Consider the following 19,732-nt stretch of genomic DNA (forward strand, 5'->3'; position numbering starts at 1 on the left):
CAAATGTCAGCTGCTATCAGTTATTGTTCTGTCTACCTCCACTGTCCGTGGAGCTGCAGTGCACTTGAAGGTGAAGATCTGCATCAGTGGTGCTTACCTTTACCCCCAGGCTCCGTTCCTTTGGTTGGCAGAACCCTAGTCTGGATTCCGAAGGACTATCAGAGACAGGACAATTCTTTCTCTGATCTCTGGAGGCTCCCAACCTCATGGAGACGTAATAAACATGTGGCTACAAGAACAACTGACAAGCACACAAAGGTTAAAGATAATAAGAACAGGATTTCCCATCGTGGTGCAGCAGCAATGAATCTGACTAGGAACCATGAGGTTGTGGGTTCGATCCCTGGCCTCACTCAGTGGGTTAAGGATCTGGCATGCGGTGGCTGTGGCGTAGGCTGGCGGCTACAGCTCTCATTAGACACCCAGGCTGGGAACCTCTATATGCCGTGGGTACGGCCCTAAAGAGACAAAAAAATAATAAGAAGAAGAACAGCCACATCAATATAAACAAGTGCTTAGTAATGAGAGTGCTAGTTGCAGGGGTTCAGGGAGAGCTGTTACAAAAAGAGCATGGGGGTGGGAGCTGATGGGCTTGAATCTGAGTTGGGGTTCAGCATCTTACTAGCTGTTAGCGTTTGGTAAGTCACCAATGCTGAGCCTTAGGTGGCTTGTGTGTAAGAAGGCTAAAAACACCTGTTCACAGGGTTGTTCTGAATAAATGTTACAATATTTTCAAAATAGTGAAGGATGCACCCGTGTGAGAGATTACCTTTATGACTACAGAGTGACTGGTGCGAGATCCCCAGAATCAACCAGTGTAAACCCAGTAGACTTCTCTGAAGATAAGAAGTTAGAATGGAATTTAATAAGAGGAGTAGGAGTAGGGGATAGTCAGGAGGACAAAAAGAAGGCATGGAGAAGGAGCTGAGATGAGAGGGAGGCCAGTTGTTCAGTGGTGGCAGAGTATCTGAAGGGCAATAGGGTACTAGAAACAGTTCTGCTTTTCCTTCTGAGAGGTGGGTGACTTTGCTTAAGAAAGAACTTGGGCACTCCTGTGTTGTTATGGAGGGAATATGGTTGGAAAAGGGTGACAGGTGGACCCTGTTAGAATTTGGAGTCTTGGAGTTCCCATCTTGGCTCAGTGGTTAATGAATCCCACTAGGAACCATGAGGTTAAGGGTTCGATCCCTGGTCTTGCTCAGTGGGTTAAGGATCTGATCTGGCGTTGTTGTGGCTGTGGAGTAGGCCGGCAGCTACAGCTCCGATTAGACCCCTAGCCTGGGAAACTCCATATGCTGTGGGCAGCCCTAAAAATACATTAAAAAAAAAAAAAAAGAGGATTTGGAGTCTTGAGTGGCAGGAACAGTACTGTTAGGGATTGGGAAAGGGCTGAATGTGGAGGTGAGGGAGGAATTATTGGCAAAGATGACCCTGAGATGGAAATAGAAGAGGGGGAAATGGCAGAATTAGGGTGTTTCACTCTGCCACAGTAGCCTCTAGCTGGGTTCCCAAACACTGCTTGGCATATAGTGCTGGGACTAGGGGGTTAAAGCAAACCATGGAGGTTGCAGCCATGGTGGTTGTCTGCATTATGCTCCCTGGGGCTGGGCTTTGCTGCCCATGTTCTGTATCAGGCAGTACCTTACATAGTGTCCTGGAGTTTACACCACCAAGCATGGCACTTACTCCTTTGGCAGCACTGGGAACAGGGAAGACTCTTACTCTGCTCAGCCTCTTCTCTTCCGTATGCATGGCCCCTACTGCTGTACTTGGGCTCTGGCCCTTCCTCTTGTTCTCCTGCTAAGCAGGCTGGAGGAGGGAGAAACAGAAAAGGGGGAAAGACCAGAGTGATCTTCAGCTGTTTCATCTAATTAGCAAAATTGGACCATCAATAACATGTTTGTAGACCTTAATGCTATGAGCTATTGGTACAATAAACAAAGTTCTGTGCTAAGTCGATGTGAGGTAAAACACAAGTAAGATATGACTAAAGATGCTCACTACAATCTGGGGGAAGCTTTTGTACTATACCTCCAATACAAAGAGAAAGAATGGAGTTCCCGTCGTGGCACAGCAGAAACAAATCCGACTAGGAGCCATGAGGTTGCAGGTTCCATCCCTGGCCTCACTCAGTGGGTTGAGGATCCAGTGTTGCCGTGAGCTGTGGTGTAGGTTGCAGACTCAGCTCGGATCTGGCATTGCTGTGGCTGTGGAATAGGCTAGCAGCTGTAGCTCTGATTGGACCCCTAGCCTTGGAACCTCCATATGCCGCAGGTGCAGCCCTAAAAAGACAAAAGACAAAAAAAATAAAAAAAAAAAGCACAGAGAAAGAATGGATGGTACAAAGAACGGTATGATAAAGGCAAACTGAACTGCAGAGACAGATATCTGAGTCTAACGGGTTATGAGGGTTAAGAAGGGTGAGTCTTGGGCTAGGCCATGAAGAACAGGTAGTCGCAATAGCCCTTCTTACATTTCTTCAGTGCTCATGGTAATTCACACTTTGTAAGTCACTTTCTTTCTTTTCTTTTCTTTCTTTTTTTTTTTTTTTTTTTTTTTTTTCTGTCTCTTTAGGGCCACACCCACGGCATATGGAGGTTCCCAGGCTAGGGGTCTAGTCGGAGCCATAGCTGCCGGCCTACACCAGAGCCACAGCCATGCCAGATCCAAGCTGCGTTTGCAACCTACACCACAGCTCACAGCAATGCTGGGTCCTCAACCCACTGAGCCAGACCAGGGATTGAACCCACAACCTCATGGTTCCCAGTCAGATTCGTTAACCACTGAACCATGATAGGAACTCCTATAAGTCACTTTCATATGTATTATTTTAAGAGAAACCCCTTACTTACTGAGTAGGGTCCTGACTGCCATGAAGTTTTTCCCAGAAAGGTACGGAGATTTGAGGCCACAGTGTGGTAGGTGGATGTGTGATGGTGTATGGTGAAAGAGAAGAGAAAGCTACTCCTCACAGAGAAGTAATAGGCAACTTGGAGTTCCCTGGTGGCTCAGTGGGTTAAGGATCCAGCATTGTCACTGTGCTGTGCCTCAGGTCACTGCTATTACACAGGTTCCATCCCTGGCCCAGGAATTTCTGCATGCCCTAGGCATGGCCCAAGGGGTGGGGGAGTGATGAGCAAGGCCTCACCCCTTTCTGGATGTTCCTGTCCATACCACCCCTCTCAGACCTGACCTATAGACCACCTACTATATGATGTCAAGGGTCCAACAATTCTTGCTATAGAGGTGAGGGGTGCATACCTCCCTCTAAGAGCCCAAAGGTGCTCCGAATCCTCAGTCTGCTGCTTATTGCCTTCATGGGCCTGAGCTGGGGTGTAAGTAAATAAGCAGGAGGAGAAACAGGAATGATAGGAAGGAAGAAGGCACAGAGACAATTCAAGTGTCTGGTCCTTAAGGGGAAAAGAAAGAATGATGATGAGCTGAAGAAAGAAGAGCTGGTGACTGCTGAGGGCCAGATACCTGCAGAAGTTCAAGCAGAGATGGGCAATCATTTTATGGGATGACAAGTGTGCCTGTGTGTTTGAGGTGGGGGAGGAGGTTGAAGCAATAACTGTGAATTGCGCCAATTTCTCTAAGATCTTTCTCTTCCTGAGATTCTCTGCTTCTGTGGAGAGAGCAGAGGAAATCTGGGCATTTATCCAACCACTACTTTTGTTGGGGGGGGGAGAGCCAGGCTTTCTGGGGGTGCTGTGGAATGAGCTACTCATTTACACTTCTACTCTATCTCTAGCCCCAGTTCTTTATCCTCCATATAGTTTTACAGATTTTGTTTTCTAAAATACCAGATTGAGGAGTTCCCATCATGGCGCAGTGGAAACAAATCCGCCTAGGAACCATGAGGTTGTAGGTTCGATCCCTGGCCTTGCTCAAGTGGGTTGCAGATCCGGTGTTGCCTGAGCTGTGGTGTAGTTCGCAGATGCGGCTCTGATCTGATGTTGCTGTGGCTGTGGCGTAGGCTGGCAGCTATAGCTCCGATTAGACCCCTAGCGTGGGAACCTCCATATGCCACAGGTATAGCCCTAGAAGGACAAAAGACATAATAAAATATAAAATAAAATAAAATACCAGATTGACAGTAAGTGGCAAAACCAGCATCTCACTGGTCAGGCTTGTGGCAGAGGAAGGAGGAAGAAAGTGGAATTTAATGTGTCAACATTTTACTGGCTAAGAGGATCCTTCTGAACCAATTGCCTTCCTCATTATTGACTGTTGCTAGGGGGAAGCCAAAATCTTTGGCAGCAAGAGTAACCTGCTGGGAGTTCCCGGCGTGGCTCAGCGAAAATGAATCTGACTAGTACCCATGAGGATGCAGGTTTGATCCCTGGCCTTGCTCAGTGGGTTAAGGATCCACCATTGACATGAGCTGTGTTGTAGATCTCAGACTCGGCTCAGATCTGGCATTGCTGTGGCTGTGGCACCTCCATAAGCTGGGGGTGTGGCCCTAAAAAGAAAAAGAGTAACCAGCTGATAGTGGGAGAGAGGTGGGAGGGAAACCACCAGTTCTAAAAATGCTCAGAGAGAGGTAGGTGAGGGGGACGGGGAGCTTCAATACTGAACAACTTCCTCAGACAGAACCTTATATGGGGACAGACCCAGAGTACTTAAGTAGCTTTAGGAAGGAAAGGGAGGGGTGGAAGTAGATTTAAGGCATCCCTCACAATCTCTGAACAACCAGGAACAGGCCCTACAAACCCTGGAATAAACTGCTACACAAACTGACGCAGATTGACACACACATGTCCAACTCCATAGAGATATGTTAGCACATTCGCTTCATAATGTAGATGCAAATTAGCATTGAGAAGCTGAACATATGAGAATTGGGGCCTGAAAATGGGTCAGAGGACATATTTTAATTGACCTAATTTCCCAATGAAAATGAATTGTTCATCCTGTTTATTTGTCCAATAAATAAGCCATTTGGTTATCAGCTGGAATCAAATCATGCGCTCACAGCATCTGGAAAGGACACAGATTTCTGGAGCCAGACTGAATCTAAGCTTTGCAAGAGCCAAGATGCAATGACACAGATTTTTGGAGTCAGACTGAATCTAACTAAGCCAAGATGCAATTAAATTACTTGATCTCTGTGAGCCTCAGTTTCTTTATCTGTAAAATGGGTATATTACTTATGGAGAGGTTGTCAGAACTTAAGAATATAATGATGTAAATGCTTGGCCTTGTGTCTGGCTTATAGTAAGTCTCAATAATACATGCTGCTTCTTTTCCTCTCAAACCCCTTCCTTTCTCTGTCCACTTTCCACTCCTGTTTTAGCATGAGAAAATAACTATACCAAGGAACTTTCTAGGTGATATGTATGATGGGCTATTTTGTAGAATTTGTACTGAAATTTCTAGGTTCTATTCAGAGGATAATAAAAGGGAAGACATGGTCCCTGTCCTCAGAGAGTTCACAATCTGGTGTCTGAGACAGTCAAGTAAGACGAAAATTCCAGACCTGTATGATAGGATAGAGAAGGGGCATAGAATACGGGGTCACAGAGTTGTTACTGGAGGAAGTGTCTGCCTCCTCTTCTAGGAGTGAGCTGTAAGGGCTCCTGGAGAGTAGGGTAGAGGTGGAAGAAGAAAGAATTTCTGCTTGCCAGGGCAGCTCCAGGACTGTTCTCTGTTATGCAAAATCAAAGTAAAGTGAAGTAAAGTGAACAGACTTGAAGCTGATGGATAATACTGAAAGGAGCTGAGTAAAGTTGGAAGGGGTAGTTTTGGGGAGAAACTACCATCTTGGTGGAAAATGTTGACTGGGAGAAGATTTTAAAGCTATTGAGCTGTTCATTAAAATGTGCTCCTGCTCTACTCTCTCCTCCCCGCTGCCTCCCATATTTCCTTGAGATTTAAATTAGTTCAAATTAGTTTTTATTGCTGGATTGGGTTTCTTCTATTACATTGCGTGTCATGACTGGGCCTCCAGGGCCCCCAGGATTTATTCATAATATAGAAAGACAGGATGTTGTGGTAGAAACCAGCACATTTAGAATTTAAGGTTTCAGAAATGCAGCAGTTCTTGGTGATGACTAAAGCCCAGGGTGTGGCCAGGGTGATAGGAGTGGAGATAAAGTTTCTTGAAATCCGTGAGCTTACAAATGAACATAGGGGAGTTATCAGAAGATAGTAGACAGAGACAAAGGGATGGAAGGTGAAGGTCAGTTTTACAAGAATGGAACACCATGGAGGAGCAGAGGTTCAGAGGAAGGGTCTTCTAGGAGAACCACATTTCTTTTTCTTTTCTTTTCTTTTCTTTTCTTTCTTTTTCTTTTTCTTTTTTTTTTTTTTTTTTTGCTTTTTAGGGCCACACCCACAGCATACGGAGGTTCCCAGGTTCCCAGCTGCTGGCCTATACCAGAGCCACAGCAACACCAGAACTGAGCCCAGTCTGCGACCTACACCACGGCTCGTGGTGATGTCGCAAAGCCGGTTCCTTAACCCACTGAGCAAGGCCAGGGATCAAATCTGCAGCCTCATGGTTCCTAGTTGGATTTGTCTCTGCTGTGCCATGACAGGAAATCCATCCACATTTCAATTATCTGTATAAGTCTGTCTTTTCCACTACACAGTGAGATCCTTAATAATGATAATAATAATAATAATAATAAATCAAGGCTTTTCTTGGCTCCTACTTTGTGCTCAAAATTCAGATGTATTGAATATCTGCTGTCTGCTGGCCCTTTTCCCCCAGTTTTCACTAATTATCACAAAAACCCTTAAGATGGGTTCACTGTACAGATCAAACCCAGGGAGTGCACTGCTCAACATCACAAAGCCAGTGGGTTCAAAGCTGCCATTGTACTCAAACCCAGTATTATCTGCTTTTGAGTCTCCACAACATCTCAAACTCATTAAGTCCAAAGTTTAATTTGTCATCACTACCATTTCCTCCGAATGTGCCTCTTCTAAGTTTTGCTTCTCATTAAATGTTGTCACTATCTACTCAGTGGTCCACATTAGATTTTTGGGAGTCATCTTGGAGTCTTCTAACTCCCTGACTTGGCACATCTGGTCAATCACCAAGTCCCGTTTGCCTCCTATAAGTTCTCGAAGGTGTCCTCCTCCCTCTAGTCCCACAGATATTACCTTATTTTGCATGAGTTTCGTCTCACTCCTGGATTTCTTTCTTTCTCTCTCTCTTTTTTTTTTTTTTTTTTTTTTTGTCTTTTTGTCTTTTTTTTTCTAGGGCCGCTCCCACAGTATATGGAGGTTCCCAGGCTAGGGGTCCAATCGGAGCTGTAGCTGCCAGCCTGTGCCAGAGCCACAGCAACTTGGGATCCGAGCTGCGACTGCAACCTACACCACAGCTCACGGCAACGCCGGATCCTTAACTCACTGAGCAAGGCCAGGGATCGAACCCACAATCTCATGGTTCCTTGTTGGATTCGTTAACCACTGAGCCACGATGGGAACTCCTTATTCCTGGATTTCTATAGTAACGCCCTAAACAGATCCCTGCATCCAGTCTTGACCATTCCAATGATGCTCTGTGTTTCCACCAGAGTAAACATCCTAAAGTTCTCATTCTAGCACTCTCTGTTTAGAGGGCTTTAATGCCAACCTCTTACCCTCAGGATAAAACCCAGTCTCTTTTAATATGGTTTATGGAGTCTTTCATTATCCAGCACCTATTTACCTCTTCAGTCTCGTGGCTCATCATTCCCCTCACTCCATTCTTTAGTCTTACCGATTCATTTTTTAATTTTCCCAGCTCCCTAATTTCTTTCTCATTTCCAGACTTTTGCACTATGGTTTCCTCTATCTAGAACACTATTCATCTGTCAAAAGAAAGTTTTCAGAAAAGGGTAAAATTATGGCTTTCCCCTGTTAAAGAAAAAATTATTCTGACACTTGTTAAAATGGTAAGGAGAACTTTATTCAGGACTCTTGCAATAGGTGCCAAGACTATCTCAATCAAAGAGAGACTGAATTCAACTCCAATACATTAAGGGCAAGTGGATATTTATAGCCAAGGAGCAGAATGAATCAGTGGATGGAAAAATACATCAAGGGTAGGGAGATTCTTACCAAACCCACTTAGAATTCTTGCTAAAGGCAGGTCAGGATGATCACAAAGTCAAGGGTGAGGAGATTTTTGCTAAACTGACTTAGTAAGATTCTTGCTACAAATGGCTATAGGCCTAAGGATGAGGTCTGTTGGAAAAGAGGGCTCAGAGGAGCCTAAGTTTGATCAGGGAGAGAGCTTTTCAATCCACATGTAAAAACGAACACCTGTTAAAGATTTTATTTAACTCATGAGGAAACTAGCAGATGTTATAACTGCTGCAAATGAACCTCTATCAGACAGGACAGAATTTGCATGTGTACCTACACAGTTACAAAACAGCTGCATGGAAACAAAATCTTACAAAGCAGAAGGATGTGCTATAAACCAGTCCTTCAGGTCTCCCATTAGCCATCACTTCTTCTGGGAAATCTTTCCCAAACCTCGACTTGTGAATGAGGTGCAACTTCTGGACTATCACATTTATCACACAATACTGATTACACTCCCCCCCCACACACAAGACCACGAGATTTTTGAGGCAGACACTGAGATATTCAAGTTGCCTCAGTGTGAACATCTCCTTCTCAGGAGCACAGTATGCTAAGGGAGTAGTAGAAACCACAAGATAAACATTATTGCTTATCAGTGGAGCGTGCATTTTAGTCTAATACATGGGGAAATATTTTTACATTAAAGCAGACGAGGCCCTTCCATTCACACTCGATATTTCCTTGTTTTATTAACCACTTCTATTTCAAGGCCTGCGGGACATCTTGGGGATACAAAAATGCGCCAGAGCAGAGCAGTCTGCAACATTGTACCCTGAGAGAGAAACAATTTTGACAGTAAGCGGCAGTACGTTGCGGAGGAAGACACACTGGGAAAGGCGTTCAGTCCAGCAAGGGGGAATAGGTCTTCGGATGTATCAGCCTGTCGGTCAGTCACGGCCCGAGGAAGGTCCTGGTTTGACCTGATGTTTTAACAAGTCTGAGGGGTAGAGAACAGAACTCCACTAGGAGTCGGTCGGGTGGGGATAAGTGCCCGCGTTCCTATGGGGTCGAGCCCTTGGCGAGCCTCATTCCGGCCGCGCTGTCCACAGACCCAGCGATCCGCCCGCCTGGGCGGCTCCACCCGAGGCCCCGCCCCGTGACGCGAGGTCCAGCCCCCGCAGCGCCCGCTTCCAAGATGGCTCCAGCGATTCTTGCCCGGCTGTCGGGGTGGCAGTGACGACGGGAAGCAGAAAGCCAGGTAGGTGGGCTGGGGGATGGTGGGGTGAGAGGCCCGAGAGAAAGCTTCGGGAGATTGGGAAGGTGAGAAGTTTTGGATAATGGCTGGAGACAATCTTGAGCAGGGAGGGAACCTGGGTGCAAGTGTGGACCGAGGCCGGTGGGCTCACATTGCAAGGTAGCGCAAACACAAGGGGAGGTTGGGGTGGGATGAGGGTGCCCCGAGAGAAGGCAACTGTAACCTTCCGTAGAGCACTGACCACGCCCCTCTCGGTGATCTAGCCCAGGTACCTCTGACAGGTTCTGCCCAGCCCTCCCTCTCCTTGTCTCATTTCACCCGTAATCCTGATCCCCACCCCCGCTAGGACCCGGTAAATGTAGGAGAAGGTAGAGGACGCCACCCCCATCCTACTCGCCGCCGCGCTCCGGGGTTGTTTGCTTGCAGCTCCCAGGTGGTCACGCTCCCTGCACCTGCGGAGCTAGCTCCCAGAAACGTGGAGAACGGAAAGGAGCGAGTTTCCTCCGCCTCCCTGGGTTCTCTTGAGACCATTCCACAGTCCTGTTATAACTGCCTCACCCCCTAGTGAAAGTAATGTCTCCAATAGCTGCCCTGTCCCCACTCCCCAAACTGGTTGGTCCTGTTGGGATGGGGGATGGTTAAGTAAGGAGTGAATCTGACACACCATAGGGTTACCGCTGGAGAGGCCGCGAACCTAGCATCCCCTGCTCCTCCCCTTTTCTCTCCAACTACCTTCTCTCGCTTCCCCAGCTGGGAAACCGGCTTCACCCAGATCCTGATCTCTGCCGCTCTGCGGGTGGCTGGCTATCCTTGACCACTTCTGTTCCAGCTGGTCCCAAGATCGCTGTTGGAGTGCTGGATGGAGCCTTTCTCTGTCCTCTGTGATATTTCCAATTTTATATAATGCCTCACATCTCTGCTCCCCCGGGACCCCCTGGAGCCCCAATGATCCCGAAGAAGACCGCTTGAACCTAGGTGAGTCTATCTCTCCCCTCTCTAAATTGGAAGGGAGGTTCTCCAGAGAGTCTTCTGAAATGGCTTTGGGACACGAATGAGGTAAGCATTCTTGGGGGTGGGGACTGAGAGTTGGTGGTAGGAGTGGCTTGAGGAAGGGGTGGAGGAAAGTGAAACTGGGGCTGGAAGTAACAGGTGGTAGGGCTGCTGGTGGTTACATACTATTTCTTTCCATACACTTGTGTGCTTCCTTCTGTGACTTTGTTTTTTGCCTCTTTTTCCTCTTTACCCCTGGCACCACCTTTATGCCTACCCGATGATTTCTCTGCTGGCTTGCTCTTTTCCTGCTTGCCCTGGAACTCTCCCCTCTCTCCAGACCTCAACCCAGGATGTTGCGGAGGCTGCTGGAGCGGCCCTGCACACTGGCCCTGCTTGTGGGCTCCCAGCTGGCCGTCATGATGTACCTGTCGCTGGGAGGCTTCCGAAGCCTGAGTGCCCTATTTGGCCGAGAGCAGGAGCCAACTTTTGACTATTCTCATCCCCATGATGTCTACAGTAACCTCAGTCACCTGCATGGGGCCCCTGTTGCCCCAGGGGGCCCTCCAGCACCTCAAGGTCTGCCCTACTGTCCAGAACGATCCCCTCTCTTAGGTGAGTGCAGAAGCAAGGCTGAAGCAAAGAGAGGACCAAGGTGTGGGGATGGGGAGGCTTGGACAGGCATAGGATGGCAGGAGTGGGTCCTGGAACAGGAGGATCATGTAATTGGAAGGTGGGATGAGGTGAGATAGAATGGACTCTGAATTTGGAGTTTCACCGGGGCTCTTGGGTTGAACCACAGCTTTCCATTGCTTGCCTGTTTATGGGCTCTTCCTGCCTCGGGCTAGGATTGTTTCTTTTGTAGACAACCCCTGCCTGTTTAGCTAGTTAGTTGGAAGTCCTGTTCTCTCCATCCCCAAACTGTAAGTTTCCAACTTTGTGAGGCAGAAGAGAGTTATAGACCCCTGAAATAAGAAGGTAAAGTAGGTAAGGAGTCTTCACCTTCCAGATATTACAAAGCTGTCCCAGTGATGGGGAGCTCAAGGCTTTGTGAAACAATGTGAGTGAGCCCTTGGGGGAGCTGAGCCCCAGAATCCAACTGCCAGGGACAGACAGTTCTCCTTGTTACTTTAATCCCTGACCTTGCCATTCCCTCCCAACAGTGGGTCCCGTGTCCGTGTCCTTTAGCCCAGTGCCGTCGCTGGCAGAGATTATGGAGAGGAATCCCCGGGTGGAACCAGGGGGCCGGTACCGCCCTGCAGGGTGTGAGGCCCGGTCCCGAACAGCCATAATTGTGCCCCACCGTGCCCGAGAGCAGCACCTGCGCCTGCTGCTGTACCACCTGCACCCGTTCCTGCAGCGTCAGCAGCTTGCTTATGGCATCTATGTCATCCACCAGGTACCCCCAATTCCCACACCACCCTACCTTTCTTATAGGGAAGCCTCAAGTAAATTCCATTCCATTCTCATATAATGAAATAATTTTAAAAGGTCAGCTTTCTTTTTTTTTTTTTTTTTTTTTCCACTTTTTAGGGCTACACCTGTGGCATATGGAAGTTCCCAGGCTAGGGGTTGAATTGCAGCTGCAGCTGCCGGCTTACACCACAACCACAGTAACACTGGATCTGAGTCGCGTCAGCAATCTACACCACAGCTCACGGCAATGCTGGATCCTTAACCCACTGAGCAAGGCCAGGGATTGAATCTGCATCCTCATGGGTCCTACTTGGGATCATTAAATACTGAGCCACGAAGGGAACTCCAAGAGAGTCAGGTTTTTGAATGTGGGAAAGGAGCTGGCACTCCTCTGCCAACATGTAGCTCCATACTTTTCCTTAAGGACTATAGGATTATAGGACTTTTCCTGTCCTATAATCTTCTGTGATCTTCCCTTTGTTGAATTTAGAATTGTCCAAATTTAGAGTTGGATAGCTTTGGGCTAAAATTCTAGTTCTGCCATATGTTCCACATGGAACCTAGAGCAAGATACCTAACCTCCTAAAATGAGGCAAAGAGTGATAACTAATATACCACCTGTTTCATGTTATTGGTTGCCAGGATTACATGCTAAATAGTAGCATGTGTCAGGCACATACTGATGCTCAAGAAAATGTTTGTTGAATGAAAAAAACAAAGAAGTTATCTTTCTTGCCATTCTCCTTGTCCCACATCCCACTTTGATTTCCCTTTTCCCCTTTTATGCATCTTCATGCTCCCTACAGACATAGTTTAGTCCTCCTCCATTATCTTCCAGGCTGGAAATGGAACATTTAATAGGGCAAAGCTGCTGAATGTTGGGGTGCGGGAGGCCCTGCGTGATGAAGAATGGGACTGCCTGTTCTTGCATGATGTGGACCTACTGCCAGAGAATGACCACAACCTGTATGTGTGCGACCCCCGAGGACCCCGACATGTTGCTGTTGCCATGAACAAGTTTGGATACAGGTAGAAGGCATGAGAGGGTACTGGAAGCGGGGAATCCCACTATCTAGTGGAAGAAAAGAGAACCAGGGGGATAGTGGGAAGACTTGTGGAATCCAAAGATCTTTCTCTCTCCAGCCTCCCGTACCCCCAGTACTTTGGAGGGGTCTCGGCGCTCACTCCTGACCAGTACCTGAAGATGAATGGCTTCCCCAATGAATACTGGGGCTGGGGTGGTGAGGATGATGACATTGCTACCAGGTCAGACTTCCTCCCTTACCCCAGCCTGGATCTGTCCTCTGAGACTTCCCCTAGCCATAGCCCTCTGACACTGACCTTTAGCTGCCTGGTCCTGCACTGTGCCTATTCCTCTCGCTTAGTCTTTTCAGTCCACCCAGGTCAGGCTTTGCATGCTGCTTCCCATTCTGTTATCTTTAAGTCTCCTCCATCTGATTAGTTATGGTCCTGGGAGAGAAGAAAAAAATCAATAAGCTCTAGTATCATGGGATTCCAGAGCTGGAAAGGGGCCTAAAGAGTTAGTCCTGCCTCTGCTAGGGTTACATCCAAACCACTTCCTGTGGGGCTGGGAGAGGAGCGGCTCTGCTTCACATAGCCCACAGACACTTGAAAAGAAAGAACGAACGAAAAGGCCTGTGCCATTGGCATGGTGTCAACTCATTTTTCGCATGTGAAACATTTTGACCTTCAGCCTCAGCTGACCCAGTTTCCTATCTGTGGTGTAACTGTTTGGGCTTGATGTGCTGGACCCATTGCCTCTCCTTTCCCTTTGTCCACTGGGATGACTTCTCTATGAATTCTTGTCCTCTGTATGTACGTAAAGCACCCAGCAGTTTCTAAATGTATGTATTCTTTCAGTATCTTCCCAGACCACCTTCACGTCTTGCTTCTGTGTGTCAGACTTGGAGTTTCTTTCTTTCCAGGTCCTGATTACTTGGTTCCACCTTTCCTAACAGTGATGGTGGAGGGTTGGGGGGATGAGACAGAGGAGTTGAAGCAGCTCAGCCACCAATCTAAATAATTGCTGAGCTTGGGTCTGTGCCTCCCAGTCTTGGCCTATCCTTTTGACAAAAAGACTCCTCTCCCTGTCCTTTCCAGACAGCAAGGGCAGCTTCTGGAAGCCATTTAGGAAATAATGGTGGGAAGTGCAAACCTACCTCTGCTAATTGTTTAAAGGCCCCACGGTGCCTGGCACTAGGCCCTGAGGATTTGGATACGTCCAGCTTTTACATTCTCTTCATCCATTTACTTCTTTCTGTTTGACTTTCCCCTTTCAGTATTGGGCACTTTTTTGCTTGGCTAGGAATAGCTGTTCTTTGTGTACAGAAACATGCAATTCCTTCCTTGCTGGCCTTAGCTCTTCTTGCTCAGCTATCAGCATCTTTCTTCTGCTCTGGATCCTTCAAGGTGCCCCCTCACTTTTCCCATAGGGTACGCCTCGCTGGGATGAAGATTTCTCGCCCCCCCACATCTGTGGGACACTATAAGATGGTGAAGCACCGAGGAGATAAGGGCAACGAGGAAAATCCCCACAGGTAGGAAGGGAGGAACCGCCTTGGAATTGTTACTGGATCCTCAGGGTCCCTCACCCGAGCCAGACAGCTCCTAAAGTTTCCTAGATTCCTGGCTGTTCCTTTCTGGGTCTTAGTCTGCAATCTCTAACCCTCAGATTTGACCTCCTGGTCCGTACTCAGAATTCCTGGACACAAGATGGGATGAACTCACTGACATACCGATTGCTGGCTCGAGAGCTGGGCCCTCTCTATACGAACATCACAGCAGACATTGGAACTGACCCTCGGGGTCCCCGGACTCCCACTGGTCCCCGTTACCCACCTGGCTCCTCCCAGGCCTTCCGTCAAGAGATGCTGCAGCGCCGGCCCCCAGCCAGGCCTGGCCCTCTGCCTACTGCCAACCACACAGCTCCCCACGGTTCACAATGACTCCTCTTTAATCATGAAAGTGTATCTTGCCCACCTTAATCACAAAACCGAATCAGAGGGGTTGTATTCTCCCCACCCTCAGCTCCTCACTGCTTTTAGAGGGATGTGGGGGGACTAACTCCAGTACTGTGCTGGGGGCAGGGGCCTCTCCTCACTGCTGGACTGGAGCTGGGCTCCTCTAGCCCTAGGGGTCCCCCTTTCTTGGGTCACCTGCCAGGGCTTATGACTGTGAATCCTTGATGTCATGATTTTATGTGACGACTCCTGGGAGTCCCCTGCCCATAGGCAGGAGCAGGGCTGGACCCCAAATCCCTTCCTCTTCCATGGAGAGAAGAGCGATCTGGCTTCTCCCGGGACCTCTGTGAATATTTATTCTATTTATGGTTCCCAGGAAGTGTGTTTGAAGGAAGCCCCTCCTTGGGTATTTCATCCAGTGCTGGAGTAGCTCCCTCTTCTGGACCTGGCTCAGGGGCCTGGGATTTTGATATATTTTCTAATAAAGGACTTTGTCTCGCCTCTGCTCCTGCTTTCTGCATCCCAGGCACCCTTTGCCTGTCTCTGTTCACCTACCCCCACCTTATACCCATAGGTGACAGATCAGCCAGACCAAGCCACGCTCCAGCAACTTTAATTTTTGCAGGTGAGAGAATCCCTGCCAGCTGGGGCAGGAAGAGGTGGAAATTGAGGATCAAATATTCGACTCTGTGCCCAGGACCTGGGCTGCTGCCTGGCGCCCACTCTCTATACAGTCATTGACAGCAACCCCCTCATAGGAGGCTCCAGCCAGAGTCAAGGGCAGCTTCTGAGCAGCCAGGTATTGGGTAGCTGACTCTGGAAGGAAAAGATATATGTTATAGCTGGGGGGTCTATTTCCATGGTTCTCCTCAGCCCAGCTGCTTTCCCAACTTACGCAGTTTTTGCCAGTGGCCTAATGTATACTGGGGGATACAGTTCTGGGGAGAGAAGAGGGGATGGATACAGGGAGAAGATTATTATAAATTTCTCAGGCCTGGGTACACAATGACATATACACCAGTCCCTGTCTCCAAGGCCTTCAGTGGATAGCTGAGGAATGCTTACCTTATGTTACCAACTCACCTTGTGTAGATGGACCAAGCAGTGACTTGGTGGCTCCTTTAAACCTAACTGTGTGGCAACTGCTTTCTCTGCCTCCTGTTGGAACAGCTCCTGGGATAAGACACAGCTTCTGGCTTCTAGTGTCTGTAACCAGGAACCTCCCAGCATAACCTAAGGAAGGAATATGGCACTGACCAGCCTGGCCTTACCTACGATGGGGCACAGAGGAGCCCTTTGGAAATAAATGCCCACTAAGCAAAGCTGCCTTCTCTCACAGTCACTCTGAGGCCAGAAGGGCTTCCATCCTGCTCAGGGAAAGCAACTGAGTCATACACGATTCCCAGGATGACTGGGTCTTCTGAGGATGGCACCAAATGCCCAAATCCCTGAGGAAAAAGAAGAGTGTGGGTCAGGAGGGAAGGATTCCAGTTGAGACTCTGTCTCCCCATCCTCTGTGTCACACCTGGACAGGCAGACGAGCTCCTCGGTACTGCAGGTTCACCACAGCCACAGACACAGCATTGATGGTACTCAGGGCATGAGCCAGAGGTGCAGCCTCAGGAGGGAGCAGCTTGCTGAGCACTGGAGGAGAGCAGGCAGAGGCCTGCCTCAGGAGGCCTTCACACGACAATTTCATCAACCCTCCTTGGGATGAGATTCCCACAGGATGACCAGTTCGGGGGCATGGTACGGTCCTGCTGGCCCAGGAGCAAGCTGCAGTTTGCCTCACCATGGTTGGGGAAGGGGAGGGCGGCTACCCCATTACCTGAAGCTGGAACAGCACTAATAATGTGGTCAGCCTCCAGGCTGCTGTCCCCTAGAGACACCTGAGAGGATATGAAAACATTTAAAAGACAGAGATCATGGGAATGCCGCCTGTTTCCCAGGAACCCAAGTGGCAGGACAGAGACTGGGTGCTGACCCAGGATAAAGAACCGACTAAGTAGCACAAAAATCATCCCCTTATTACTCCAGGAAGTGGCCCAGACAGGCCAGTGGGCCACTTTGGAATGTCTAGTGGAGCTGGGTGACTCTTTCCCCTAGCTGTGAGTCACTTATATATAAGCACTACTTCCATCCACAGATTTGGATTATGTGGGTCTTGAACAAAGGTCCACAGATAAGGCCTAAGAACATGGGGTATCCCATATTTAAATAGCTTCTAAGGCAGGAAAACAAGGAGTAACTCCAGTCCTGCCAGCTAAAGCATTTAGATGGAGATGGAAACTAACTTACAGGTTCATTACACTCGAGGGAGCTCTCCTACCTTCCAGCACCCTTCTGCCTGGAGGCTGAGCCCAGAGACTGGCTGGCCTCTGAGAACACTGACACCCCTACTAGTCAGGTGGGCATTAAGGGCTTGGGGCAATGTCTCCAGTCCTCCACGGAGTGACCACTGGCTCCAGCGTTCAGCCCGAGCCTGGCGAATAAGTGCTGAGTCTGGCTGTGGACTCCGTCCTGCAGAGGAAGAAGCAGAGAAGAATCATTAAAATAGCACCCTGTGCCTCCAGTCCCTCATTCTGGCAGTCCTTAATATCGTCAACCCTTGAAGAAGCGCTGCCCTTACCTGCCCCCATCAGCAGCCCCAGTAATACGGAACGATGGGTTTGTTCAGCCTGGAAGAGGCTGGGAAAGCAGGACCTGATGCTGAGCTCACGACTGTTGCCTGCAAACACTCCACGGCAGAGACTGTCCATGGCTAGAGACGCCACCTTAAGGGCGAGACTGGGATTGAGAGGCCAAGGAATAAGCTGCACTAACTTCCACTGCCCTGCCTGGTAGGGACTGGGGGCGGGGTGGGGTTTAGTTGGAAAGCAGTCATGGTATAACAGAAGGATGGAAACACCGAGTTTTTGGGTCTTCGAGGCCTGAAGAGAAGAAGTCAATTTCAGATGATATAAAAAAGGCTCTAGGTGGTAGGTCTGAGTACAGGAATCCAAGGCTGGTTTAGGAGAAAAGGAATTGGGGGCTTCTGGGTGGTGTTACCTCAGGACCAAGGCGACGCTGGGCAAAACTGTGCACACTCTCATCAGGGTCTTTGCCCCGAGGCGTGGTCAACTCCCTCAGCCCAGCCCAAAACAGAGGTTTGGAGAAGGGAGGTGAACGGCAGAATAGCCCCCTGCATGGAGAAGCCATAGTGAAAAGCAAGCTCTGATTTACCACCCCAGCTCCAGAAGGTCATTTCCATTCCTTTGGTCCCTTTAGCTGGGAGGGCTGACAGTCTGGGAGGTGAGGAAATGGACGAGATGTGAGGTTTGGGGCGGGGGGAAGTAGAAGGAGGGCAGTAAGGAGGTGGTAGTGTTACCTGAAGCCAGAGGGCAGGGGATGCAGGGCACCATCTACATACAGGAACCTGTTCTTGGAAGCTGGATGGTCTCCCCGGACAGGTAACACTTCTGAGTCCAAACCAAGCTCAGAAACCTGCTCTCCACATGATCCCAAGAAGAGAAGAAACTAGGGAAATGACTGACCACCAAAGCTACTTCCTTCCCTTGACACTACGCTCTAGTGAAGGCCCCTCCACAGCCTCTCCTAGGCGTTCCACAAGCCGCTCACCATGAGCAGGGTCCGGGCTCCCAGGGCTCCAGCAGGCCGAATTCCTCGAGGTCCAAGTTCAAAAACAGCACCATCTGGCCCTCGTATTGAGCGGATCCAGCCGCCTAGGCGCTCGCTGCCCTCCACCAAGACCACCTGGGGACAAATCAGAAACACACTGCAGCGGGGTAAAGGATCAGGAGGCGAAAGGGTCAGCGCATTACCTCGTGCTGGAAATGGGAGAGGAATATTAAAGGAAGCTCCCTCCGGGTCGGTGGAGGCACTCACCTTGGGGGGACAAGGGGCCCGGCTCAGATGGTAACTGGCGGCCAGGCCGCTGATGCCTCCACCCAGCACGACCACGGTCCGGCCCATGGGGAAGCCTAGGGTAGAGAAGGCGATATGGACAGGCTGACCAGAAGCACCCTGTTCTCCAGACACCCTGCGGGTTCCGCATTCCATCCTCGGCCATTCATTGCTTTAGGGGAAACTAAGGGCTCGGGGATGGGGTGGTGGAACTGTGAGGTCCCCGCCCAGGGCCTCGGACTCACCCACGAGAGGGACAAGAAAAATGAGGGGAGGAGGAGGTAGAGGTCTCAAGACATCACCCAGCCGGCTCCGCGGGGAAGTGGATAAGGGCCACACCCACGCTATCTGCCAGCACAGGGCTGGGGGCACCGACTGGCCGCCAGGGCTAAGAAGCGCGTTTTCTCTCCCACCCCTCGCTAGGCCTAGTGTTTTCAGTCCGCGGCCTCCGCCCCCAAGATTTTCGGTCTCTCCGACTCTCCGTCCACACTATTCTCGCGGCACGATCCTAACCTTACCTTTCCTGCTCCCGGATTGGTGGGTTCTGGAAGGCCCCGGATCACATTCACCAATGAAAACACTGAACCGGCAGCGACTCCTCCTCCCTCAGAGGCGGTGGGGCAACCCTTGTAGAAGGCCGGGGAGCTGGAGGTTAACCGGTTCGGTGCCAGGTTGGAGAGAGCGGCCATATTCGGTACTGCCCTCCCCTCAGGGCTGGAGCGGCAAGAGCAGAATCCTGGTTAACATTCCCCAGCTCAAGTTTGCCAGGTCCAGCTAGGGTTGGAACCCTGGAGGAAGGTCCTCATGAGTCTTGGTTGTAGGGAGAGTAGACAGGGACACTGGAGGCTGGTCCCCGGGGAGGTGGCTCCATAAACAGCTCCTTGATGTTAGCAACAGCCTGGGCCTACGGGAGCTAGGGCGCCCCGGCAACGTACCGTGTTTGTCAACAGGGGTCCTTGGGTGCTTTGCTCTCGCGGGGCAGGCCCCTACGCCGGCAAACCCCGTCGACCCAGTGCCTGCACTCTGGATCCAGGCCTCCCTGCAGCCTTCATTTCCTCCCAATGTAAACCTTCACCGCTTTGGCAAACTTGGGCATCAACGCGTCCCGATCCTGCATCCCCATCCCCACCCTCAGCCTCACGGCTCCGAGCGCCCCCCATCGTTT

General features: G+C 49.7%; 2 protein-coding genes across 13 annotated transcripts; one reads left to right on the forward strand and one right to left on the reverse strand.

Moving 5' to 3' along the window:
- Positions 8,746–19,708, reverse strand: PPOX (protoporphyrinogen oxidase). Of its 7 annotated transcripts, XM_021089528.1 has the most exons (14): positions 19,503–19,708; positions 19,086–19,281; positions 18,550–18,644; positions 18,283–18,417; positions 18,032–18,147; positions 17,713–17,845; positions 17,294–17,438; positions 16,994–17,184; positions 16,493–16,553; positions 16,190–16,308; positions 16,002–16,112; positions 15,748–15,897; positions 15,560–15,602; positions 15,262–15,480 (listed from the first exon to the last, which is right to left on the reverse strand). In XM_021089528.1, exons 3-14 carry the CDS (start codon positions 18,634–18,636, stop codon positions 15,338–15,340), a joined length of 1,434 nt encoding a protein of 477 aa, XP_020945187.1. In that variant the 5' UTR covers positions 18,637–18,644; positions 19,086–19,281; positions 19,503–19,708; the 3' UTR covers positions 15,262–15,337. The 7 variants fall into 7 exon arrangements, 5 of the variants coding, with proteins under 5 accessions (XP_020945188.1, XP_020945187.1, XP_013852286.2 ...); XR_002343378.1 differs by lacking the exons at positions 15,262–15,480; positions 15,560–15,602 and adding exons at positions 8,746–9,019; positions 13,025–13,153 and having other exon boundaries at positions 19,086–19,687; XR_303070.3 differs by lacking the exons at positions 15,262–15,480; positions 15,560–15,602; positions 19,503–19,708 and adding exons at positions 8,746–9,019; positions 13,025–13,153 and having other exon boundaries at positions 18,813–19,089.
- On the forward strand, positions 9,018–15,169 carry B4GALT3 (beta-1,4-galactosyltransferase 3). 6 transcript variants are annotated; one of them, XM_001927348.4, is made up of 8 exons: positions 9,018–9,280; positions 10,028–10,252; positions 10,608–10,882; positions 11,431–11,666; positions 12,522–12,712; positions 12,827–12,949; positions 14,137–14,241; positions 14,376–15,169. In XM_001927348.4, the coding sequence occupies exons 3-8, from the start codon at positions 10,621–10,623 to the stop codon at positions 14,647–14,649; spliced, it is 1,191 nt and encodes a 396-aa protein (XP_001927383.1). In that variant the 5' UTR covers positions 9,018–9,280; positions 10,028–10,252; positions 10,608–10,620; the 3' UTR covers positions 14,650–15,169. The 6 variants fall into 6 exon arrangements, with proteins under 6 accessions (XP_001927383.1, XP_013852288.1, XP_001927370.3 ...); XM_013996834.2 differs by having other exon boundaries at positions 9,018–9,342; positions 10,107–10,252; positions 14,376–15,165; XM_001927335.6 differs by having other exon boundaries at positions 10,107–10,252; positions 14,376–15,165.

The sequence above is a fragment of the Sus scrofa genome, chromosome 4, assembly GCF_000003025.6.
Source record: "Sus scrofa isolate TJ Tabasco breed Duroc chromosome 4, Sscrofa11.1, whole genome shotgun sequence".
In the NCBI taxonomy this organism is placed as follows: Eukaryota; Metazoa; Chordata; class Mammalia; order Artiodactyla; family Suidae; genus Sus; species Sus scrofa.